The 27,205-nt window shown below is 42.8% G+C and overlaps 2 protein-coding genes across 2 annotated transcripts in view; one reads left to right on the top strand and one right to left on the bottom strand.

Annotated features, from left to right (window-relative positions):
- Positions 1-1,240, top strand: part of RHOQ (ras homolog family member Q) — a 45,090-nt gene extending 43,850 nt beyond the window's left edge. The window contains exon 5 of the mRNA XM_044289750.1: positions 1,020-1,240. Coding sequence (XP_044145685.1) covers positions 1,020-1,235 — 216 coding nt within the window. The 3' untranslated portion in view covers positions 1,236-1,240. The remainder of the gene's footprint in view (positions 1-1,019) is intronic.
- Positions 1,149-27,196, bottom strand: PIGF (phosphatidylinositol glycan anchor biosynthesis class F). The gene is made up of 6 exons (XM_044289751.1): positions 27,092-27,196; positions 22,727-22,962; positions 21,815-21,906; positions 19,536-19,652; positions 9,792-9,900; positions 1,149-1,518 (listed from the first exon to the last, which is right to left on the bottom strand). Exons 2-6 carry the CDS (start codon positions 22,952-22,954, stop codon positions 1,405-1,407), a joined length of 660 nt encoding a protein of 219 aa, XP_044145686.1. The 5' UTR covers positions 22,955-22,962; positions 27,092-27,196; the 3' UTR covers positions 1,149-1,404.
- Between the last annotated feature and the right edge of the window lie 9 nt (positions 27,197-27,205).

The following is a 27,205-nucleotide window of genomic DNA, read 5'->3' as shown; positions in this document are numbered from 1 at the left end:
GGGGTCCCAGCGGTCTTGTGGATAGGGGATAACTTGTACCTACTGGAATACCCCTTTAATAATGTTATGTGTATCTGACGTAGAGAATGGTAGACATTTAAATGCAACTTTGGATGTGAATTGGGCAAGAGAGAGAGAATCCTCAAGAACTTTGCAGCAATGAAAGGTGTCCCTTATTGACTGAAAGTACAGGACTCCCAGCCGGTTCTCCGACTTCCATAGGGAGGCAGCAGTGCATGCTTTCCCACTTTATATATACTTTTACTACGGTCAGGTTGTTGATGCAGATTAGGGACCCCGTGGCCAGGTGATACATAGTCATGTACTGAAAGCCCCTTCAATGCTAGGCTCACAAGGAGTATTTTAGGTGAGGGAAAAAAAAAATAATGAAACAGGATGAAGACATATTTTTTAACACAGATTCTGTGCAAAATCCGTGTCAAGAATGGACACTTCTTTATTCCACAGTGTATGGGTTTTAAAACTGCATTTGGAAGAAAACTACGCCGTATGGATTAGCATGCAGATTCCCCATTGAAAGAAATTAGGAAGTTCTGCATGCGTTTTTGGAGAGTATTTCTGATGCTGAATGAACGCCAAAATCATCAGCGTGAAGATCTATCAACGTTTTTTGGGCCTTTGGTTGGTCAGTGGTCAGAAAATACATGTGTGTGTATTTTATTGTTAAAATTAGTATCGGTAATTGGTATCGGTGAGTACTTAAATAAAAGTATTGGTACTCGTACTCAGTCTTAAAAAAAATGGTATTGGGACATCCCTAGTAGTAATGACCTCTCCTAGGTCATCAATATCAGATTAGCGGGAGGGGGGGGGGGGGGGGGGTCTGACTCCCGGCACCTCTGCGGTTCATCTGTTTGAAGGGCTTGTGTGAGTACTACGCCCCCTTCAATGTCTACCAGCACAGCGTAGCGGTGTAATTCACGTGAATGAGAGCTGTACACTTAATAATGGTCGTCCTTACTAATGATTCACACAAGTTCTCTCTTTCCTGTTGACAGATTGGGGCGTGCTGCTACGTCGAGTGCTCAGCTTTAACACAGAAAGGACTGAAAACCGTTTTTGACGAGTCCATTATAGCTATTTTAACTCCAAAGAAGAACCCCATGAAGAGAAGAATAGGCTCAAGATGTATAAACTGCTGCCTGATCACAGTGAGACGGGCGCAGTACGAGTCTCCCGCACGCAACACGGCTGCACAAAAGACTCTTTATTGACCGGCTTTACAGATACGGCGAGAGCACGATCGCTCACAAAGATGCGGTTTCTCAGGGTCTACTTTATAGCGACGTTACGTGCTTGCAGCGGGGAGACCTGTGCTTGGTCTACGTTCGGACTTCATGTCCCATCACACAAACAGTCACGCAAGTCATCCGCCTGCTCTTACTATCTGCTTTTGTATGTGAGACGTTTCCTGTTCCAGTAAATCCAGAACGGAGCCAGTAGAAGACCGCTAACGTATCCGAACGTGGCACCCAGTGAGCAGGAGATCGGCCATACCTGTAGGAAGACATAAAACAAGCTTTATTAGCACAAAGCACAGTGCATTTCTGCACAGCATATGTCCGTACATGGACTGGCTGGTTTTCATTCACAATTTTATTAGATAGTAAGAAAACATCCAATTCCGACTTTGGTGTCACCCCTATATACGAGCTCATCTTACAGATGCAGCAATAATGCTGGTAGTGAAATTGCTTTCAGTATTGGAGCCAAGTGGCTGAAAATAATATGCCCCTGTGTGATCCCTGATGGGGGTGGATTTAGTGCAACTGTGCCCAACTTATAGCGGCTCCTGATAACACTGACTGAAGATGTATGAAATATTTCAGAAGCTTATGAATTACACAGGGGCACATCACAATTTTAATCGGTACTTTGCACCCCTTCGTTTAAAGGGCATCTGTCAGCAGATTTGTACCTATGACACTGACTGACCTGTTACACGTGCGCTTGGCAGCTGAAGACATCTGTGTTGGTCTCATGTTCATACGTGCCCACATTGCTGAGAAATTTTAAATTATATTTTAATATATGCAAATGAGCCTCTAGGAGCAATAGGGGGCGTTGCTGTTACTCCTAGAGGCTCAGCTGTCTGAGCACCTGTCGCGCCCTATGCACTTTGATTGACAGGGCCAGGTAGGAGGATGTTTTCACTGTCGGTTACTGTCAATCAAGTGCAGAGAGAGCTGAGACTCTAAGGTGTAATGGCAACACCTCCAGTTGCTCCTAGAGGCTCATTTGCATATATTAAAATAGAATTTCAAATTTCTCAGCAATGCGGGCACGTATGAACATGGGACAAACACAGATATATTCATCTGCCAAGTGCACATGTAACAGGTCAGTTAGTTTCCTAAGTACAAAACTGCTGACAGATGCCCTTTAAAATCACAAAGAATGAGCTGGAAGACATGAATAATAACAGTTATATGTACAAGGCTCCGCAGCTTATCAGAACTAAAGCTGATGAGTGTCAGATAAAGCTGTGAGCTCGAGAAGATGAGCCAGACTTCCTCTTTGTAACTGACACGAGGAGAGAACCTGCATTAAAGGGGCATTCCGGTTGTTAAAAGTTATTCCCTATCCACAGGATAGGGGATCACTATTAGATTGTGGGGGTTATACCAATCATAAGAACAGGAGCCCAGTACCCCTTGGAGCTCCCTGAGATAAATGGAGTGACAGGTCAAGCATGCACACTGCCGCTCCATTCATCTCTATGGGAGTTATGGAAATAGCCGAGCGCTCTATTCTGCTGTCTCCAGAACTGCAATAGAGATGAATGAAGCGGCAGTGCGCATGCCCTGTGGATAGGGGATAACCTAACAATCAGAATACCCCTTCAAATGTGCCGCAGAGGTTACCAGACTCCACATTTGTTTGAGTCGTCTCTTAAAGTGGACCTGTAACCTCACCTCCTGATGTCCGTTTTTTAACTACTTGTATTCCCCATGTAAAAACTATTCTGAAGCATTTTTTGACAGCTCTGTGCTCTGCTGTTCCTCGTGAATATTTAAAGGGCAGATTTATTTAAACTGTCTAAAAACAAAGCAAGCAATCACAGCACAGCTTGAATTTCTAATAGTGCTCTTGAGAAATGAAAGCTGCATTGTGGTTGGCTGCTCTGGGCAATGAAGACAAATTTTCTTTTAAACAGTTTTCCAAAATCCCATCCCACTAATGGTGTCTGCAGGGAAATGGCCACAAAATAAGCCATACTCACCCTCACCAATTCCCCGCCACTGAAGATGCTGCTTTGGTCCCTGATGCTAGCCCAACACAGTGGAAAATCCAGAAAAAGCTGATTTAAGTCACCTCTATGGCCAGTAATTGGATGAGTTGGCCTTTCCCAGGGTATCGAGCCAGGTCCAGGAAGTCAACAGCAGTGGAGACTGGGTCGGCATCTGAACGGCAGCGGTGGAAGATCGGGGAGGGCGAGTGGGACTTATTTTTAGCCCTTTGTGGACATTTATAGAAATATAATTTCCCTGGAAAAACCCCTTTAATGGCTGAGATAGGCCCATTAATAATGAGCACAGAAATGTATGATCATCATGATAGGCTGTATATATAACCTTATATCCATGGCTTTCTCCAGAATTGCATTATTTTAAAAAAATTATAAGATTTCCAGATCTGTGTGTGTACACTGACTGAAGATGTATGCAATAGTTCAGAAGCTTATGAATTACACAGGGGCACATCACAATTCTAATCGGTACTTTGCACCCCTTAGTTCAAAGGGCCATCTGTCAGCAGTTTTGTACCTATGACACTGGCTGACCTGTTACATGTGCTCTTGGCAGCTGAAGGCATCTGTGTTGGTCCCATGTTCATATGTGTCCGGATTGCTGAGAAACATGAAGTTTTAATATATGCAAATGAACCTCTAGGAGCAAGGGGGTAAAACCGGTGGACCTAGAAGGCTCTACTCTCTCTGCTGCTGCCGCACCTTCTACACTTTGACTGACAGGACCAAGCAGTGAAAACATCATCACACCTGGCCCTGCCAGGGGAGAGAGCAGAGCCTCTAGGTGTAATGGAAACGCCCCCATTGCGCCTAGAGGCTCATTTGCATATATTACAACATCATTTTTCTCAGCAATGCAGACACATATGAACATGGGACCAACACAGATGCCTTCAGCTGCCAAGTGCACATGTAACAGGTCAGCCAGTGTCATAGGATACAAATCTGCTGATGGATGCCCTTTAACCCTTCATGTGGACAACTTGTATAATGTGCCTGATGATGAGGTGATGTGAAGCAATCTGTAAATCAGCAACCTTTATACCCCATCATTTAATATGCACTGCCCTCCTCCCTTCCTTTAAAACATGTCCCCCGGGAGGGCCCATAAGTAAGACAGTTGTACAGAGGACACATTGTAATACAGTCTGTGTACAGTATCTCCTTGGAAGCAGATTTTGGAGAATGTGGCTGTGCATCTTATAAAGTGATGGTATGTCCGTATGATATAGCTTCTGGGACAACCTCCAATCCTGAGACTGAAGGGGCAGCAGCGATGGCTTTGTTATTCCCGGCGACGTCCTGTGCAGGGAACTGCGGCACAGCCCGTTCAGTTCTCTGCACAGCGGGCGGCTGGGGTGTTCTGCTGTGAAGGGCGCACAGCGCTACTCCCCTTGCATTCTCGGGATCGGTCGCGTCCCACCAGGGAATGCTATACCGCTCTAAAACAGCAGACCCCAGTTACAAGGTTGGGGGTGGGAGAGGGGTGTAGGTTGACTTTTCAGTTTCTAGCCACAGTAACACCTGTAAGCATGATCTTTAGTGCCATGATTAAAGATTCAATTTCCTTTGTTAAATCAGGCAAAAAAATTTTTTTTGTTTTGTTTAATGGAATCATTTAAAAAATGCCCCTTTATGTAGATACTGCTATTGCAGACTTTTTATGGCGACCCCTGGTGTGCTTTTTTTTATTCTTAAGACCTCCACCTAATGTCTGTGTGACCAAGGCCACTGGACACAGGTGGACAGTTTGTTCTGTGGGGGAATCAAAAGTACTCCAGGGCAAGTACACACAGAAGCATCTTGTTAAAGGGTTGGCTTCTAAATTTCAGTAATGCCATATTCTAGGGCAGGGGTCAGCAACCGCCAGTTATTCTGAAACTATAACTCTCAGCATGCGCTATTGACTTCTATGTGAGTTCAGAAAACAGTTGAGCATTGGTGCATGCCGGGAGGGGTAGTTTCACAACTGAGGTTGCTGACCCATGCACTACGGCAGTGATAGCTAACCTCCGGCACTCCAGCCGTGGTGAAACTATGACTCCCAGCATGCTCCATTCATTTCTGTGGAGTTCTGAGAACATGCAAGCTAGTGTGCAACTTGGGAGTTGTAGTCTTACCATAGCTGGAGTCCCAGAGGTCAGCCATCACAGCACTAGGGTGTAATGGCTGAGGAATCTTCAAAGTGCGCGCCGCGGCCGAGCTAACCTTAGCCTCCATATCCCCCCACCAAAAAGGCCCATATGTAATAGTGTAAATGGGCGCTGGCATCCATAGCCTTTCCAAGATGGTGCACCCGTTTTCTACTGCGCAAGCGCTGAAAACACATTACTATCTATCGATACCCAGGATTTCCTGACCGGTTTCAGAGCATGCACAGTAACAGAAGCGCCATCATGGAAAGGCTATGGACATGGACACCTATTTTTTGTGTTACCCAGGGGAGGGGAGGTATAAGGTAAGCCTAGAGGATGGGTTCTTATGCCGTTACACATTAGTGTATGGCATTACTGAAATTTAAGTACAAAGTGGACAACCGCTTTTAAAATGATTCCAAATGAGCAGAGAATAGTACATGAGGCAAACGAGCCTGTGCAGAACATGGTGAACTTCCGCATAACGATTTGCCGATGACTGCGGATTTATATCTGAGGCACGTGTGTATGAATGTCAAAATGCGAGAGGGTCTATGCAAGCCTTCCAGTCGTGAGGTGGACTCTTCTCTGACGCCCGTGTGGCTTTAGTAGAGCTGAATTTTTGGAGATTGCTGCATGCTGTACATTTTACATAGATAATGTGTTAACGGTATTTTCTAGAACTACCTATAAGGCACTACTGTGTTTTTGATATTGCTTTTTTTAATTATAATCAAGCGGTACAGAATGAAAGACTAAATGCCGGGGTTATGTGAGGACTTTGCAGCACTGGTGAGCGGCCAGTATAAAAACAGACAAGGACTGGGAAAACACGTCTGATTTCGTACACTGAAGGTTCTGTCAGTAGTATGAGGAAACCGCATGGCCTAGAGCCAAGGTGTCGTCCATGTCTTGTGAAAATGCGCGTCGCTGCTTCTTCATTCGCCGGCAAGCTTGGAATAAACTTTAGTGCGAGCCTCTGCACAACTTGATCACGCCAATGTGCCTCAGTCTGTCTCTGATGTGACGAGCAGAGTTCATTTATCATTGCCTAATAAACCTGTGCAGTGTTTACTACCAGCGTCTCGGTGTATCTATTCTAGTAAAACATAGCGGCCACCTGCACACACTAAGGACCCTTTCCCACGGGCCGACGATCGGAAACAAAAATTCGCTTACCCACTGGGCGATCGGATCTTTTATATGGCACTAAATATCACGGCCTGTTAGTAGCACATCGCCCTGTGTGAAAACTATTCTTCATCAGGCCCATAGGGTGTAGAGGGGAATGAGAAGAGATATTGTGCCCGGGTGGACAGCAGGGATATCGCCACTACTGCCATTAGTGCAGACTGCTGTTTACGCCGACTGTCGGAGCCATGTAAGAGGAGCCAGTGGGTCTGCAGTAATCACAAGCTACTGCCCCTTATGCTCCTGGAGGACCGTGACTGCACAGTATCCAGTAGTGTGTGGGTAACGGATGACTTGCACAGTGTGCAAAACACAGATTGTGTTCATAGCTGCTCAACTGGTTAAGGGTATGTTACACATATGTAAGCTGCCAGATCCGGCAGGGAACAGCATGGCGGAGTTTACCGGATCCAGCATCGTCGAATCCCCATTGACTATAATGGCATACAGGCAGTGATACGGCTGCATAAACTGCCAGGTTTCGGTCAGGCAAATACGGCCGACAGCTGACATATATGCCGGAACAGGCTACAACTGTGAACGTAGCCGAAGATTCGAGATCCCGTCACTATATGCACACTGACTGATCTGCCTGCAGTAAAAATTAGCACATTAATAATTACACTGCATCCATATGTGCTAATGTGTCGCCCATTATCGGCCTCTTGCTAAAATGAATTAACATTTTTTGAGCTCTACATTACATGGAGACTATAAGAATCTGTCAAAGAGGTTTTCCTCTATAATGAATATCATGGAAACAAATAGGTAAAATTCACAAAAGTTCTGTCGCAGAATTGCAAAAAAATCGGGGAGCGCACACGCGTTGCATTCTTACTGGTTGTGTATATAATAAAATATTAAGCCCCTCTTCTAGCCTAGGACTCAGAGGAAAGAGGCACTGCCCTGCCTAGGACTCAGAGGAAAGAGGCATTGCCCTTCAGCAATTAACAATATTAACCCCTCCAACTTCCTCAGACAACCGGGAAAGTTTTAGAATGAAATATTAATGTGTTTCTATTTTCTGATATCCAGACATACAATATAGGGCACTTACATAGCATCATGCTACTTGGTGTTTAAAGTTGTGTGAACATCCACCGATGAGCAGAGTGCTGGTGGACATGCAAGTTCAGGTCACTCTCGCCACAACCAGGTCTCTGCACACAGACCTTATGTTTCACTGAAGAGAAATCTCCTGTGTTTGTAAAGGGAGGAGCAGAGCCTCTGCAGTGGCATAGCTGAGAAGACTCCTTCTGTAGAGGAAGCAAGAAGGGTCTGTATTGTCTGCTGCCAGAGGGGGAAGGAGATGGAGATTCTGTCCACAGTCTTTTAAAACTTTTCATACCAAAATGATTTGATTCATGCAATAATTTGTTTGTCACTGCTGGGGCAAGTGCGCTTTGGGACACAGCGCTGCGGAAGCCAGTCATTGGCTACAGCGACACACAGAACCCCGCTGTCTGGAAGTTTACGGGATCGGGGAGGTGGAACGAAGCAGGTGTGTATGAGGTGCTTTTATTTTAACAAGCACAACAGGCTGGAGATCAAAGTTAAAAAGATCCAAAAAGCTGGACGACCCCTTTAAAGGGATATTCCAGTTTTGCAATTTTCACCATCAACTGACAGGAAACAACATATTATCACTTAGAGAGGAGCGAATTTCAGGTTATGAAATTCGTTCACGCTTTGTTTACTGGTAAAAGGTGAATTGAGTTATGGATTCCGTTAACACGGACCATAACGCAATTCTATGACGGAATGCATAACGGAATGCCTTTAGAGGCATTCCGTTATTCATTCCATCACAATAGAAGTCTATGGGCTGCAAAACAGATCCGTCCCGTTTCCGTTATGCAGGGGAGGACTCTGGACACTGCCCTGTAGACATGATGTCAATAATGATACTGTCTTAGGGTGAGGTATTTTCAGCAGGGCTTCAAGCAGGCTTGGATCTGTGACGTTCAAGCTGGGAAGGGGAAGGAGAGGCAGAGACCTGATGCTACAGACACTCCCTATGAGTCTTGAACCGGTATTCAAACACGGTTTGGGTCACAGATTGCAATTGGCACTGGAGGAGTTGCACTCAGAACTTCATCATCTGACTTATATAATGGGGTAAGATTGAATGCTGGTGAAACGGGAAAAAACCTTTAGCGAGTCAGTGGAGCAGTTCATATGGAAGTATGCAGCATGAGGCTGTACAGTGGCAGATGAAGTCCTCTGCAGCTCCGCACTTCGCTCATCTCTATCCTAGCAAAATAAACCCATGTGATTCCCTTATAATGGGATCCTCTATCTACCAACGTTTCCTCCTTCAGTCACTGATTTCTGGAAGACTGGAATGACTTTCCATTGGCAATCGTGATACATTTGTCATTTATGGGAATAATTTCTCATTTACCGTCTGAAAAACTATTTGGTGCAATTATTACAAGGGGAAACTTTAATTGAGCAACACATACCAGGTCGCAGACCAATTTCATAGCATATTATAGCCTAATAAAAGTCTGTTGATAAATAATTACTTACCTGACTTGCCTGAAATGCTGGACGGGGTGGGAGAACATTCAGCAATAGTCACTGACTAACAAAGCTTATAACCAGGGTTAAAGGCTATGTCCTGTGACCTTTGAGAATAACTTTTATTCTTTCAATATATATTGAATATACTTATCCATCACCCGCGATGCTAGGGAGGCTCGTCCCCGCCTGCCATTGGCTGATCCCCCCCAACACCGGATGTTTTAATCCGCGCACGGGAAGAAGCAGCGGGGACCAGGAGTGGCACAGGTAGTCAGGTAAGTATATTCAATGTGAGGGGCCTGGCATATATTGCAGTTTATATACCAGATGCAGTGTAAAACACTACATTAAACAGCTTTCCTCCTGAGCCGCTCCCAATACAATTGACATTGGCACCAGATCTATGGTCTAGTGAAGGGGTCAGCAACTTCTGGCCCTCCAGCTGCTCTGAAACTACAATTCCCAGCATGCACATTTGCTTGTCTGCTCTCAGAACTCCCATATAAGTGAATGGAGAATGCTGGGAGTTGCAGATTCCCAAAGGTTGCTGACCCCTGGTCTAGTATTTGTATAGCACCAGATCTATTGCTCACTGTACAGAGCTCACACAATGCACAGGGAGAGAAATGCAGCTATTATAACATGTTACAAATAAAAGAAGAGCTTACCTGCCAAGGTCTATCCCAGTCTAATGGTATAGGAAATGCTCCAAGCCAGGCTCCTACTATACTACAGATTGTGGTTATCTGTAGACTGTGGTCCCAGACGGACATCGCCCTTAAAAAAGCATAAGAAAAATAAAAAATTAATAATTCAAATATATAACATACATGATTTCCCAAGACAGATTTTAATATGATCACTAGGGCTCACAATTATCCCCTGGGCTGGGACATAATATCAGGTGCTACTCAAGTCTGCAAGTCTGGCCAATATGGTGCATTATCTCGCCCAAGAACTGGACATATGAGTGTACAGTGTATGGAAGCATATTGGGGGAGATTTATCAAAACTGGAGCAAAGAAAAACTAAATTGCTCATAGGTCATTGAAGGGGTTCTCCAGGCTTTTTAATATTGATGATCTATATCCTCAGAATAGGTTATCAACATCAGATCGGCGGAGGTCCTACACCCGGCACCCCCGCCGATCAGCTGTATGAGAAGATGGCGCGTGCTGCTTAGTCATGGATATAGCAGCAGCGGGAAGAGAGAAAGGAGACGGCACGTGCACACTGCGCGCACCTTCCCTTCTTACAGCTGATCGGCGGGGGTGCCGGGTGTCGAACCCTCGCTGATCTGATATTGATGAGCTATCTTGAGGGTGGGTCATCAATATTAAAAGCCCGAAGAACCCCTCTAATCCTTTAACTGGTCTCCCGCAATGTCTAAAGGGAGGAAGAATTAACGGGCACCGCGTCGCATCTCTGAGTTCGTCACAGCAATGAGAACTCCACAAGATGGCGCCGGTCCCTCACAAGACAGCCTAACAACGGCTGATATACGGTAACTGAAGAAACCAGCAGGGGCATCAACAACAGTAAAATGCTAATAAATCGTCTGTTAACACTAAAAACTGCCCAGTTACTCCAAATAATAAACAAGAAAAGGAAAAAAACAACCTTTTCTCCACAAACTCCCACAAATACCACTGAATCTGCAAAAAAAAACTTAACAATCCTTCACAAAATCCCACAAAACAATCTACAGACCAAGAAATGTCGCCAGAACAACAACCTATTACTAAAAATATACTGAAAGTAATGCTAACAACACTACAAACCAATATATGCGACATTGGACAAATAATGCAAAATATCCATAAAAGATATAGAAAATCTATGTTCCCGTACTTCTCATATAGAAAACAAAATGGAAGAAATTATTACAGCACATAACGACCTAACAGACGCATATGAAAATGCTAACTCTGAGATAAAAGGGCTGAAAGAAAAAATTACGGATCTGGAAGACAGATCGCGCAGAAACAATGTAAAAATAAGAGGAATACCTGAAGAAATTGACCCCTCCAATCTAGAAAATTACATCAACAACAACTCATCAAATTAATCCTACCCACATATAACAATATGCTGCTCATAATAGACCAAGCACATCGGATACCAAAATCCAAATCTGCTGCCTCCAAACTCTCCAAGAGACGTACTAACCAGAATATACTTCTGCCATATAAAAGACCAACTTCTACAAGAAAACAGAAGAAGAAAAGCCCTACCTGAGCCCTATCAAAATATCCAAATTTTCCCAGATCTTTCTGCAACGACTCTACAAGCAAGAAAAGATCTGTCTAACATCATCAGTGCTCTCCGAGAAAATGAAATCAGATACAAATGGGTCTTCCCTACGAAAATAATCATCAAAAAAGAAGACACCATATATATATATATATATATATATATATATATATATATATATAAATAATACGGAACCAAGTAGAAGGGGAAAAAAATACTACAACAATGGAACCTAACGCAAGCATCCAAACAAACACCAAATCAAAACACTTCCCAGAAAAAAAAAAATCACCCAAGAATGGAAGACCGTCGGAAAAAGAGGAAATCACTCCTAAAACAACAGAACTAACCAACTATCAACACAACTAAATGGTGCTAATCCTCCCATCCTGATTACTCCGCCACACAGAATATATGCCTAGTATAGGCAATACAGACTAAAACTGTTCATATACATATTTGTTCTTATGTTACTTAACACTTTTTATTTTAATTTTTAGGATAAGAACTTTTAATAGTTGGACATGCCGATACCCAATACCTGCTCAATCTACTGTCTTGTAAGATAAGTGAATATACATCACTACACACACTGGCTGAACATATATTACATGAAGAAGCAAAATGTACTTCATTTTTATACACTTTCTTTATTATTGAAAAAACATGACCATAAAAATGACGGTACCTAAATAAATGCTAAAGGACTAAACTGCCCTACTAAACGTTTCCTACTGTTGAACGAGGCAACATCCTTAAAATGTGATATTCTGTTCACACAAGAAACACATTTCCATAAGGATAAAACCCCAAAATGCCAACACCCTATTTTCCACACATATTCCTAGCATCTATGAATAAAAAATAAAAAATTAGGAATTATGATCGCTAATATTAAAAATACCATAAATTGTAAAATGATACACCTTAAAAGTGATCAACAAGGAAGATATATAATACTGATATGCAAATTAAACAACACTAAATACACCTTAGTAAATATATATTCCCCCAATACAAAACAAAATGAATTTATTGCCAAAATAATCTAAAAAAATAAGAAAATAGCACAAGGCCCAATAATAATAGGTGGAGATTTTAATGACATTGTGTTCCCAGACTTGGACTCTACTGCCCCATCTAGACGAAACTCCAATATACATAACCTTATTGTCAAAGAAGGATACCTAGATGTCTGGAGATGTCACCATGGAACCGAAAAAGACTACGCCTTCTATTCTATACCAAACAACTCTTATTCTAAAATAGATAGGGAACATCTCATGGTCAGATCACGCACAAACTTCAATAGAATCTAAAGAACAACATCTAGGCCCATCTGCACCACTCTGGCGCCTACTTCGCCAATAACAACAAATCAGACTCCAACCCCTTTTCAATATGGAACGCACATAAGGCAGTAATGCGTGGAATATTCATCCAAACAACAGCACATATAAATAAGCAGCGATTGAGCTAAACGGTTATCAAGCCGTAAATTCATCAATTTATACCCCCTGATGAATCTGACAGTACCAACTGTCAGAGGAAACGCGTCGGGAAGCAAAAGAGAAAATATACCTGGCTATGCTGGTACTTGGAGAATTACTATAGGGTGAGAATAACAGGGACAGCCACCGATAAGTGGGGTCGCTCCTTTGGGGGTGATTCTCCTGCATTTAGGCGGGAGACCTCTCCGCTTTCAGGCAGGGCTCAAGTAGCTGATTAGGGATACATCTCCTGTCTAAATATTCCAAGGACCCAGAGAACCAGTCACTAAATAACTATTGATACCACTTTTTAGCATATCAAGCTACCTCTGTGGATCCTACAGAATCACCTACCTGCCTGGATATCCAGAAAAAAGGACCGCCTATTCCTCATGCAACAAACCGTGAGTGGTAATTGTAATAAGTGATCTAACTGTATTCTCATCTAATACACAGTACCCTGTACGGTTATTTGTATGTACAGTTTGTCATATGCCAGATGTATAACACGCAGTCAATTAATATTGCATACGTGGGACATAATTTTAAATAATTATGATAAAAGCTAAGTTTTAGTAGGATAATTAATCAGTGAAACAGCACATATAAATAAACGTAAAAAACGAGAAATCACACGCATTACCCAAGAGTTCACAAATCTTCGAAAATAAAAATAAACAAAAATCTAACCAAATTGATTCTGAAAACATAAAAAAAAAAAAATCAACAGGCTCTCGCCAACCAATACGGAAGCACATTACTAAAATACAAAATTAATTTCTATACTAATAATAATAAACCTGGAAAATGTCTCGCAAGACAAGCTAAAACAAGAGAAGCCAAACAAAGGATAGCCTACCTACTGACAGAAAACAACCAAAAAATAATAAACCCACAACAAATAGTCGAAAAATTTTAAGATTACTATTCTTCACTATACAACCTTAAAAATTACCCAAACATCATTCAACCAAATATCACTGACATTACAAACTTTCTGAAATCTATCAATTTACCAAAAATAAATGATGAACAACTCAACTATATTAATACACCATTCAATAAAACAGAAATCCTAAATGCTATTAAACAATTAAAACTAGGCAAATCACCAGGACCAGATGGCCTCACTAATAAATACTATAAAATATTTGCAGAAGAATTAACACCCAATTTCAAAACAATATTTAATTTAGCCACGGAAATAAAATCTTTCCAAAAAGAAATGTTAACAGCTACAATCATAACCCTACCCAAAGCAGGAAAAGAACCTACTACACCATCTAACTTTCAACCTACTACACCAATCCAATTTCTCTATTAAACACGGACATTAAAATATATGCAAACATTTAAGGCCAATAGATTACTTAATATTCTTCCCTTGATAATAACCAAGACCAAGTAGGTTTTCTTAAAGGAAGACAAACCTTTGATGCCACATGTAGAATAATAAACCTCATACAACATTGTAAGACACTAAATATCCCTTCCTTCTTCCTATCATTAGACGCTGAAAAAGCATTCGACAGGATACACTGGGGCTATCTAGAATCTGTATCACACAAATTTGGATTAACTGACCACATAAATTTCGCCATTATGGCATTATATTACTAATCCCTAGGAAAACTCTATTCATCCGGTTGTCTTTTGGAATCTTTCGAAATTAGCAAGGGAACAAGACAAAGGATGCCCCCTATCTCCTTTAATTTTAGCATTACTAATGGAACCCCTAGCAGAAACAATTCGCATAAACTCACAAATAATAGGTATTAAAATAAGCACAAGAGAACATTAAATTACATTATACGCTGACGACATAATATTAACACAAAAAATACCAATATTTCGCTTAATACACTACAAACCAATTTTAATATGATTTCATATTACAAAATAAATGAAAATAAATTACAAATATTAAACATAAACATTCCTCAAAAAACACAATTGGAATTAACCGCATCATTCTCATATCAATGGAATAATAAAAAACTTAAGGAGGACCTTTCACTAGAATAAAAAATCTAAACTAAGCGTGCAGAGATGGAGAGCGGCGCCCGGGGATCTCCCTGCACTTACTATTATCCCTGGGCACCGCTTCGTTCTCCCTGTATAGGCTCCGGTAGCTTCAGATTTTTGGCTCAACTGGGTGGAGCCTGCCGGCGTCTCCTTCTCCCAGGCTGGAATGCTGGCCAATCACAGCGCTCAGCTCATAGCCTGAGAGAGAAAAAAAACCTCTCAGGCTATGAGCTGAGCGCTGCGATTGGCCAGCGCTACAGCCTGGGAGAAGGAGACGCCGGCAGGCTCCACCCAGTTGAGCCGAAAATCTGAAGCTATCGGAGCCTATACAGGGAGAACGAAGCGGCGCCCAGGGATAATAGTAATTGCAGGGAGATCCCTGGGCGCCGCTCTCCATGTCTGTACGCGTAGTTTAGATTTTTTATTCTAGTGAAAGGTCCTCTTTAAATATCTAGGACTATATATATATATCACATCCACTAGTCAAAATCTATATAAAGAAAACTATAAACCCTTACTATCCTCTTTACCTTAAAAATTACTCACATACAATAAAATACAACTATCCTGGGCTGGCAAAATAGCTATAGTCAAAATGTTCAATCTCCCTTCTATTCTATATACATTCCGCACGATTGCCATCCCAATCAAAAATTCTTTTTACTACAAATTTTTATGGACAAATAAAAAACCTAGAACCAACTTACAAACTATGACACAACACTGAAAAATGGAAGGCATGGGACTACCGAATATAAAGAACTACTATAAAGCAACACTACTAGACCACACAAAACTCTGGTGGACAAACTCTGAAACTGAAAAAAGACACTGGGTTCAGATAGAAGAAAATTGTTTGAAATCAGACCCCATCAGTATACTCAAAACAACTAAACCACAAAGAAAGGAACAACACAAATCCACCTTAAGTATAAAGGCCACACAAACTACTTGGGGAAATTATATTAATAAATACCCCATATCTAATAACATTTACATACAACAACTACCAATTAAATATATCAAAACAATCTGTCCAGATATCAACCTTTCTAACTGGGAAACAAACTGAATAAAAACATTAAAGACTTAACCGACCCAAATAACCAACACAAATTACACTCATTCACCCATTTAGCTTGCCAATATCAGTTACCTAAAGCAGACTTCTGCAAATATTTAAAAATCAGACATTCCTTTTCCCAAATCCAGAACAACGACCCAATTTTTCCTAAATCTGCATTTACATTCTTTGCTACTCAAAATCCTATAAAGAAAGGTATTTCTAACTTGCTGATATTAACAATAGTGAAAATAAGTTAAAAAATAAATATCTACTACAATGGGAAAGAGACCTAGGAACAACCTATTCTCCTGAAAATTGGAGATCTGCGTTAAACTGGACTAATGAAATATCCAAAGGAATGCACCATTGTGAACTCTCACTGAAAAATACTTCTGAGATGGCACCTAACACCGGAAAAAATAAACCATATGGACCCCAACTACTCTGATCTATGCTGGAAAAATTGTGGAGCCCAAGGAACCTATCTACATCTATGGTGGACATGTCAAAAAATTCAGACTTTTTGGAAAATGGTATTTGAAAAGCTAAACAGAATGCTACACAAATATTCAACCATCTGCAGACTTTGCCTTATGTTTCCTACCAAATCAACCTATTCCACGACATACCACAACAGTGGGATCCCATATAATACTGTCACAGTCGTATTGTTTGACCATGATGCGGTTGCCCTGCAGACTGGTTGCCGGGGGCAACAAGTAGTTTTCGGTTTGCACGTGCACTTCCCCTTAGGTGATTCTTCCTGCTGTTTGGTGAGTGTGGGGTTAATTTCCTGACTAGGTGTGGATCAGGGTGTGGTCTCTTGGAGCTATTTAGCCTAGGCTTGTTGCATTGAGGAAAGTTTGTGGTCTAGCCTTGCTTTGAGTTAAAAGCTATGCTCCTTTCTGTGGCTATTCCATCAGCCTAGTCATTGAGGGCCACCTTGTTGGACATCAAGGTCTTTTATCAATGTTATCCCGGTGTCTTCTTCCCTTCCTGTCCCTATTTGTATAGAGTGGGTTAAGTTCAGGGTGTTTGTATGTCTAGTTTGGTGTTAAATGTCTGGTGGTGTTTAGTGTCATGTTTGCTAGACATTCCCCTGTCTTATGTTTATTGCAGCTATGGGTGTCCTGGGTCCCTGTGTGGTTGGTGGTGTGTGCTGTGTCCTTTAATGTTGGTGTGGACACCAGCACTAGTGCACGGGTTCCAGTCTGTGTGTCTGTGGCAGGTAAGTGTGTTATTGGTTTCGCTTACCTGCCATCTCCATATGCTGTATGTGTTCCCCTCTCCCTGCAGCCTGGCCTCAGATAGAGACTCCTGTTCCTCCATGACTGGGATGAATAGGTCGCCTCTTCCCTGCTCCTTGGTGAGGGATTATCAGGGCGACTTAGGGTCTCTAGGAATCCTGAGTATGAGTCGTCCTACCATATGGGTCCGCTCATACGGTGAGGAGTCAGCGAGAGGATTAGGGATGCTGTAGAAGGTAACCTGCTCCCTTATTACTCCTTTTGGCCAGGCTGACCCCCTTTTACCCTTTGACACCGCACGGTGGGGGTTTCCCCCACTCCCCATTGTGACAAATACTAGCCGTAAGAAGCCTCATAGCACAAGAATGAAAAAGCCCAGAAATTCCTACCATCACAGAAGTATGGACATCGGTCTCACACGCATACAACATGGAAGTTAAATACGCATCATATTCACTATCCTTGAGTAAAATAAAAAAAATTGGTCTCCATGGAACCCGAACTGCCTAAACAACATACCAAACTGATTCTCTCTAATTATAGATAAGTTTGAAAACTAATAGTAACATAATTTACTTGTTATATCTATACTATAAAAAATACACAGTAATAACTAATCCTTCTATATACAAAACAAAGCAGGTCAGGGCTGTCCTCCTCATACACAGTGTATGGTAATAGTGCAGCAGGGCATGCAGCCCACTGCATAGTAAAAGCCCACGTCCCTCCTCCTGCATTAATTACCCGCCCATTCATTGGGCTCAGCGGCGGCCGCGTGATATGAGAGATTCCCTCCCTCCCTCCTTCTCCACTGCCTGGCCGGAGAGAACTTGCGGGCCGAGCGCGTCACACGCCATGTTCTCTTATAAGAGGAGATACTAGGCTGCGCAGTAATACTAGGCTGCGCAGTAGCGCAGTCTAGTATTGAAGAAATGAACCTTACAGTACCGAATTAATACTGGTGTAAAAGTATTGATTGGGTATCGAATTTTCGATACCCGAAACAACCCTATGCCATTGTGTCACTCGCATTGCCAATACACCATGATGCTTCCTTGTAATCTAGCTGCATTGATAACACACACACTTATACATCCTGGCATGCTATCAATGTCATTAATGTTTGTTGGAGGAATCTTCTGCCACGCTGAATGCACTTGGGCACGCAAATCATCAAGATCCACTGCTGGCAGCTCCCTTTGCAATTGCTGACCAATGATGCCCCAGATGGTCTTGATGGAAGACAAGTCAGGAGACACTACAGGCCATGGTAGCACGTTTAGGCCATGCAGGCTGCTCCCAGTAGTACGAGCAACATGCATTGTCCTGTTGAAAACGGCTCCTGGGACACTTTAGAGAAATGGCTGTACCACTAGTTCCACGACCAAATCAGTGTAACGCTCCGCTGTTAGTGTACCTGAAATGAAGACACTGGGTCCGGCTACCGTACCATTATGCCAACCCACACTAAAATCCTGGAAGTGGGACCGGTGTGGCGTTCCCTTGAGAAGGCCTCTTTATGGCGTTGCCCACGTGATCTCCAGCTATCATTGTATCCGAAACATAAGCCGGACTCATCACTGACAAGGACAGAACTCCATTCCAGCCTCCATTTCTGCCATGCTGTGCACCGTGATAGCCTTTGAAAGCGGTGGAGTGAGGTCAATGGAGCACCTGTACGTCTGGCTCATAGCCCAATGTCGTGCAAACGTCTTCTGATGCTTTGTATAGACTGTTTGCCGTCCTAGGCTTGGGATGTGATGTCCAGTTTCACCTGCAGTACAGAATGGACTGGACACTCCATTCTTCTAATAAGTCGATCTGTCCGTGTAGAGGTTCTCCTCTGTGAACCTCCTGCTCTGATTCAAGTTCATCGTTGTTCTCCCAATCACCAGAATACACAACGTTAAACAGTCCTGACATCTCAGTCTAGGTGCGTACCAATCTGCCAGAGTTTTAAAACAAAGTCTCTGAGTTCACGGTTTCTGTCCCTCTCAGTTTGAAACAAGTGGCGAAAACTGGTGATGAACAAGAGGCATCACACAATCATCACACACGACTTAATCTGATATTTGAGATTGCATGCGGCTAAAAACTTTCAATCCGTTTTTTATGCCCCGCCCTATTTGCTACAGATAGGTGCTTGAAAATTTGATCATCTGCAGATCTTAGCGACACCTGCCACTTCCTAGATTTGCATAATGTTACTGCTTGTGTTTCTTGGTGTTGCAATTTCAATGTTGAGGATTGTGTGTGTGTGTATATATATATATATATATATATATATATATACACATACACACATATGTACGCAATAGATACAGAACTTACCCATCCTTACTGAACACTCTGACCCAAGCATGAAAGTTTGGTCCTAGTATACAGAGACAACGAGATGTGGTGTAGGACGAGAGCAGGACTGCAAACAGAAAGGTTTCCCCCACTGATCTGGATGGAAAGCAGAGAAAGAATAAAGTCAGTAAATCAAACCTATGTCTGTTATAACTTAGAAGCAGAGATGTCTGCACTTATAGGGGTTGTATAGGATTAGAAAATAGATATAGTTTCGCCCATATTTGCAGCTCAGCTTTTTTGACAAAAGTAGGCCCCATTCAGACATCCGTATGGTCGTCGTGCCGTGTTGCAGACTGCAAACAGCGGGTCCGCAATACACAGGCACCGTGACTTGAATGGGTCCGCAAACTGAAACATATGGCAAAAGATAGGACATGTCCTACCTTTTGCAAAGTGGAGGCACTGATTAGAAGCAGTCAGAAGCCCTTCTGGGTTCGTGCCTCTGCACCACAAAGGATAGGACATGTCCTATTTTTTGCTGTATGTTGCGGACCTAATCCGCAACACTGGCATACGGTCGTCTGAATGGTGCCTTACTGTGATGCCAGACACATTCAAAGGTCAAAAGTGGTGCTGATTCTGGAACAAAACAGAGGACCTTTTATAACATTTTGACAAATCCTCATGGATCCCACTGCGTTATAATTAGGTTCATTGGGTTTCCTTTCGGGTACATTCACACAATTAAAATCCAGCATGGATTCCTTTGCGGAAATCCTTTTCTATCATGGAATCTGCTATTAAAACGCCACCAGCAGCCTCCCATTGACCTCAATTGAAAAAAAAACCTCTGGGTGCACATTGCAGGTATTTTATCTCGCCTTAGGCTGGGTTCACACGGGCGTGTCCGGATTAGGTCCGGATGCGTCCCGGTGTATTGCGGCAAACCCGCGCGATTAGGTACGCAATTGCAGTCAGTTTTGACTGCGATTGCGTTCCGATGTTCAGTTTTTATCACGCGGGTGCAATGTGTTTTGCACTCGCGTGATAAAAAACCGACTGTGGTACCCAGACCCGAACTTCTTCACAGAAGTTCAGGTTTGGGTTAGTTGTAGTGTAGATTGTATTATTTTCCCTTATAACATGGTTATAAGGGAAAATAATAGCATTCTGAATACAGAATGCTTAGTACAAGGTCAATTGAGGGTTAAAAAAAATAAAAGAAATTAACTCACCTTGTCCTCTTCATCGCGCAGTTCCCGGTCTCTTCTGATGAGCTGTCGGCTAAAGGACCTTTGGTGACGTCAGATCACATGCTCCAATCACATGGTACATCACCACGGTGATGTACCATGTGATTGGAGCATGTGATCTGACGTCACCAAAGGTCCTTTAGCCGACAGCTCATCAGAAGAGACCGGGAACTGCGCGATGAAGAGGACAAGGTGAGTTAATTTCTTTTATTTTTTTAACCCTCAATTGACCTTGTACTATGCATTCTGTATTCAGAATGCTATTATTTTCCCTTATAACCATGTTATAAGGGAAAATAATACAGTGAATAGACTGTCACCTAGCAACCATGAGTGAAAATCGCACCGCATCCGCACTTGCTTGCGGATGCTTGCGATTTTCACTCAGCCCCATTCATTTCTATGGGGCCTGTCCTGCGTTACAAACGCAGAATATAGAGCATGCTGCGATTTTAAAGCATTGCAGAAGTGATGCGTGCAAAAAATCGCTCATGTGCACAGCCCCATAGAAATGAATGGTGCCGGATTCAGTGCGGGTGCAATACGTTCACCTACCGCATTGCACCCGCGCGGAAATCTCGCCCGTGTGAACTCAGCCTTAGAAGTGGCATGTTATTTCTCAGAAGCGGATTATAAGTGTTTTTTGCATTGATGTCGATGAGACAAATGCTAGCGGTTTTACGGGAATTTTTTGCAACCTTTTTGCCACCAAAGAGGCTTCTGAATCTTCCCACCCAAGGGTTGGATTAGAAAAACAGTGGCTTCTAAAACCTCTTCCAAATCCTCCACTAAAAACGCTTCTAGAACGCTTGTAAATACTCCTTTAAACTGCTCTCAAATTACAAATCTGCCACCAAAAACCACCAGTTTTTTAGCTACTGACTTTTCTGCCACGGATTTTGCTTGTGTGAACATACCCTCCGGGTTCCAGTATATCTGTCAGCATGTAAAGTGTGGCAGACTACACTCCTTACATTGTAATCCATAACATGAAGATAACATCTAGACTGATTTCAATGGCTTGGAATTGTCCGATTTCCACATTGTATATGGCATACTCACTCGACGAGAGGCGCCCCGTACAGGACTATAATCCCATGGAACAGCAAGCAGGAAACAAAGAAGTAGAGACACGATCTGTACATTTTATTGACCTGAAATAGAGAAATCGGTTCAGAATGTGGTCTCTCTAATTGGAAGGATTGCTCAGTAACCCGGCACGGCCACCACACTTTAAACAGAGCTGTGCTTTCTCCAAGACCAGAGGGAATGGCTGATCGGTGGGGGTGCCGGGCCCTCACTGATTGGATATTGATGACCTATCCTGAGGATAGGTGATCAATATCAGGAGCCTGGAAAAACCCTTTAAAGGAAATGTGTCATCAATTTTTTTTCTGCCAGTTAAAACTAGATAGTAACACATCTCCTTTTATTATTTTTAGATTGTAGATATTTATTTTTTTGTTCTGTTTCTGAACATGATTATGGGGGCAACCATTTTGCTTGAGCTGTTCTTAACAACATTTAGAGATATGCTTTACAGCAGATACACGGGCCATAGACACAATGGACAGGAGGGAACTCACTGACTTCTATGGGAGACTCTCCTAGGCATGCCCAGTGATCTGTGCACAGGTCATTGTACAAGGAAAGAATAGATGAGCTGTGACAGTCACCTATTGTGAATGGTGGATTTTATCTTATCTATTCACAGAGGTAATACCATTACAGGCAGGAGTAGAATGACAGCTAAGCAGGTAACTGCAGTAATGTGATGTGTACAGATAAAGAAGTGGCGCCTAATATTAGGTTTTAGTGGCCTGTGCTGAAAACTGTAGGATTTGATAGGTTTTGTTTAAATATAGATATTGACATGGAAAATTAAAAATAACATCAACAAAAATTCTTTAAAAATATGTTTAACATAAAAACGTGATATAAACAATAGGTCATTTTCAGACTAAACGCTCTTACCTTGTGTGAAAACGAGATCCTTTTGGTTGAGGTATTTGGTTTCAGCGTTAGCAGTAACAGAACATTAACAGAGATGACACAAGTGGAGCAGATGCAGAGCCACACGAGGTGTGTTCCCAAAAGTGAGAAATCATCTAGGAGGAGCGGCGGGACACAAAGTGAGAAGAGGACGGCCAGGCCACACAGGACGTGCCCTACCGAAAGTCTCCGGAGCTCCGTCTCATTCATGATCTTGGCTTAGAAAGAAAAAAAAAAAAAGGTAAAAACAATACAACAATGCAAAATACACAAACGCCAATATACATGGTGCCAGAAGCATAGCGCCATAAATGTATAGTGGATGGAGTTAAAGGGTTGTAGGACAGGATAAATGTTTTATACATGAGAGAAAATGGGTTTAGAAAAAATAAATAAATCACTACTCACCTTACCTTTCTGTTTAGGGTACTTTCACACTTGCGGCAGAGAATTCTGGCAGACAGGAACTGCCTACCAGATCCGGCAATCCGGACCCAAACGGATGCATTTGTTAGACGGATGTGGATCCCTCTGACAAATGCATTGCAATACTGGATCCGTCTCTCCAGTTGTCACCCGGAAAAACTGATCCGGTAATTTTTTTTCGTCACAGATTTAAAGGTCTGCACATGCACGGACCAGAAGAACGAATCCCTCAATGTGTAAATTTTAATAACGGATCCGGCACTAATACATTTCAATAGAAATTAATGCCGGATCCGGCATTCCGGCAAGTGTTCAGGATTTTTGGTCGGAGAGAAAACTGCAGTATGCTGCTGTATTTTCTCTGGCCAAATACCGTAAGACGGACTTAACTGAAGACATCCTGAATGGATTACTCTCCATTCAGAATGCATTAGGATAAAACTGATCAGTTCTTTTCTGGTATTGAGCCCCTAGGATGGAACTCAATACTGGAAAAGAAAAACGCTAGTGTGAAAGTACCTTACTGCTCTGGTCCCCGCTGCGCTCTACTTCCCTGCCTCGGCTCAACAGACAGGAAATGGCTGGAAATGCCCGCTCCGCCAATCACTGTGGCAGGTACCCAAAGTGGCAATTGACTGGCTAAGCGGGCATTTCAGACAGTTTCTGTGTCCGGCCAGGGCTTGAAAGTAGAGAAAAGTGAATAATGCTTATTTTTTAACAAATTTTTGTGCTTTAAAAATAAATATATATATATATATATATATATATATATATATACAGACGTGGACAAAATTGTTGGTACCCTTTGGTCAATGAAAGAAAAAGTCACAATGGTCACAGAAATAACTTTAATCTGACAAAAGTAATAATAAATTAAAATTCTATAAATGTTAACCAATGAAAGTCAGACATTGTTTTTCAACCATGCTTCAACAGAATTATGTAAAAAAATAAACTCATGAAACAGGCATGGACAAAAATGATGGTACCCCTAACTTAATATTTTGTTGCGCAACCTTTTGAGGCAATCACTGCAATCAAACGCTTCCTGTAACTGTCAATGAGACATCTGCACCTCTCAGCAGGTATTTTGGCCCACTCCTCATGAGCAAACTGCTCCAGTTGTGTCCGGTTTGAAGGGTGCCTTTTCCAGACTGCATGTTTCAGCTCCTTCCAAAGATGCTCAATAGGATTGAGGTCAGGGCTCATAGAAGGCCACTTTAGAATAGTCCAATTTTTTCCTCTTAGCCATTCTTGGGTGTTTTTAGCGGTGTGTTTTGGGTCATTGTCCTGTTGCAAGACCCATGACCTGCGACTGAGACCAAGCTTTCTGACACTGGCTAGTACATTTCTCTCTAGAATTCCTTGATAGTCTTGAGATTTCATTGTACCCTGCACAGATTCAAGACACCCTGTGCCAGACGCAGCAAAGCAGCCCCAGAACATAACAGAGCCTCCTCCATGTTTCACAGTAGGGACAGTGTTCTTTTCTTGATATGCTTAATTTTTTCGTCTGTGAACATACAGCTGATGTGCCTTGGCAAAAACTTCGATTTTTGTCTCATCTGTCCACAGGACATTCTCCCAGAAGCTTTGTGGCTTGTCAACATGTAGTTTGGCATATTCCAGTCTTGCTTTTTTATGATTCATTTTCAACAATGGTGTCCTCCTTGGTCGTCTCCCATGTAGTCCACTTTGGCTCAAACAACGACGGATGGTGCGATCTGACACTGATGTTCCTTGAGCATGAAGTTCACCTTGAATCTCTTTAGAAGTCTTTCTAGGCTCTTTTGTTACCATTCGGATTATCCGTCTCTTAGATTTGTCATCAATTTTCCTCCTGCGGCCACGTCCAGGGAGGTTGGCTACAGTCCCATGGATCTTAAACTTATGAATAATATGTGCAACTGTACTCACAGGAACATCTAGTTGCTTGGAGATGGTCTTATAGCCTTTACCTTTAACATGCTTGTCTATAATTTTCTTTCTGATCTCTTGAGACAGCTCTTTCCTTTGCTTCCTCTGGTCCATGTCGAGTGTGGTACACACCATATCACCAAACAACACAGTGATTACCTGGAGCCATATATATAGGCCCAATGGCTGATTACAAGGTTGTAGACACCTGTGATGCTAATTAGTGGACACACCTTGAATTAACATGTCCCTTTGGTCACATTATGTTCTGTGTTTTCTAGGGGTACCATCATTTTTGTCCATGCCTGTTTCATGAGTTTATTTTTTTACATAATTCTGTTGAAGCATGGTTGAAAAACAATGTCTGACTTTCATTGGTTAACATTTATAGAATTTTAATTTATTATTACTTTTGTCAGATTAAAGTTATTTCTGTGACCATTGTGACTTTTTCTTTCATTGACCAAAGGGTACCAACAATTTTGTCCACGTCTGTATATATATACACTGTATATTCCTGCGTATAAGACTACTTTTTAACACATGAAAATCTTCTCAAAAGTCGGGGGTCGTCTTATACGCCGGGTATGGCGGGCGCTGCAGTGCCGGGACGCCCGAATTATCAACAGAGAGAGCCTGGGCTATTGCCTTGTATCCCCAGCAGCTGAGAGCTGCGATGTAACCCACGGCATATGCCCCCCCTGCTCTGTACCTTGTATACCGCCCCCTGTTCTATACCTTGTATGCCTCCCCCTGCTCTGTATCTTGTATGCTCCTTGTACCGCCATCCTCCCGGCCGCTCGCATCTCGCTCCTGGGAGCCATGACAGGTCGTGTAGATTAGACATACAGACGAGCATGTGCAGTGCGGGAATCACGCTCCATGTGTGAGATTGATCTTCCGCTCTGGACACCGCTCGTCTTGCAGGAGCGCATGGCATTATACTGATTTATAATGCTGTGTGTCTCTGCATGACCTTCTTTCTACAGGATCATACTGATAGAAAGCTGGCACTATGATTCTGTAGCAAAAAGCTCAGGCAGAGGCACACAGCATTATAGATCAGCACTGCACAGGCTTGTCTCTTTTTTTTTATAATGTGTAGGAGCAGTGATTCTATACTTAATACTTTAATCACTGAAATTGTACATTTCTATTATAAAAATAGCTATAAAGCGACGCCCCCCGTCTTCTGTTTACGTAATTGTGGAGACGCGCTCGACACTAACCGTGTTGTGTAAACTGAAGACAGGGGGCGTTGCTTTATAGCTATTCTTATAAAAGAAATGTACAATTTTAGTAATTAAAGGAGTTATCCAACCCCCATAATGCCCCCCAATGTCTCCCTGTCGCTCGGTTCAAAACATCTGGCGACAGGGGGAGCAGCCAATAGCAGGCAGCGATGGTGACCAGCCTCCCTGGCATCGTGGGTGATGGTAGGGAGGCTCCCCCCACATTGCGGCCTGCTGTTGGCTGCTCCCCCCATTGCTCATGAGAATGAGAATCCCACATGTGGAGCTCCCTGAAATGAACAGAGGGACCAGTTGGGCATGAGCGAAAGCGCTCGGCTATCTCCGGAACTCCAATAGAAATTAATGGAGCACATGTCTGACCCTGTCCCAGCGGTGGGATCTGTGGAGGACTTTATATAACCAGAATGCCCCTTTAAGCCTGGGTGACAACCAATATGGCCTCTGTTCCAGCTTCCTACATGGTTGTCACCCGTTCAAATGTGTTATGCGGCCACATGAGTTGTCAGAGGGTGACACTACTGCTAGTTACCGGTATATTGCTGAGGGGCGAGGCACAAACGGACAATGCACCAGGTTCTGGGCTGAACGGTCTAATAACGTGTCCTATAGACACAGCCACATCCTGCGAGGTGCAGGGCAGCACATTAGAGGGCTTCACCATACGGGACAGAGCACGGCCCGGTGACTACCCGGGTCACAGCTCAGCACTGGACGCCAGGAAAGGTCACCATGACGAGAGGAGACAACTCACCTGCCGCTCACCACTCCTCCTCCATTACCTGCGTCCCAGCCAGCCTGGCCCCGCCCACAGCCAATGAGACAGCCAATCGGGGCTGCCAGCTAAGAGCACGTGATTCACAGATAG

Source organism: Bufo gargarizans, chromosome 4, assembly GCF_014858855.1.
Source record: "Bufo gargarizans isolate SCDJY-AF-19 chromosome 4, ASM1485885v1, whole genome shotgun sequence".
Lineage (NCBI taxonomy): Eukaryota > Metazoa > Chordata > Amphibia > Anura > Bufonidae > Bufo > Bufo gargarizans.
This window is presented reverse-complemented; position numbering and strand designations above follow the sequence as displayed.

Excerpts from the sequence above, each read along its gene's own strand:
- PIGF (XM_044289751.1), bottom strand. The coding sequence starts at position 22,954 with ATGAATGAGACGGAGCTCCGGAGACTTTCGGTAGGGCACGTCCTGTGT. Across the intron at positions 21,907-22,726 it reads GGATCTCGTTTTCACACAAG|GTCAATAAAATGTACAGATC; the intron begins GTAAGAGCGTTT and ends TCTCTATTTCAG. Across the intron at positions 9,901-19,535 it reads AGAGTGTTCAGTAAGGATGG|GGCGATGTCCGTCTGGGACC; the intron begins GTAAGTTCTGTA and ends TGCTTTTTTAAG.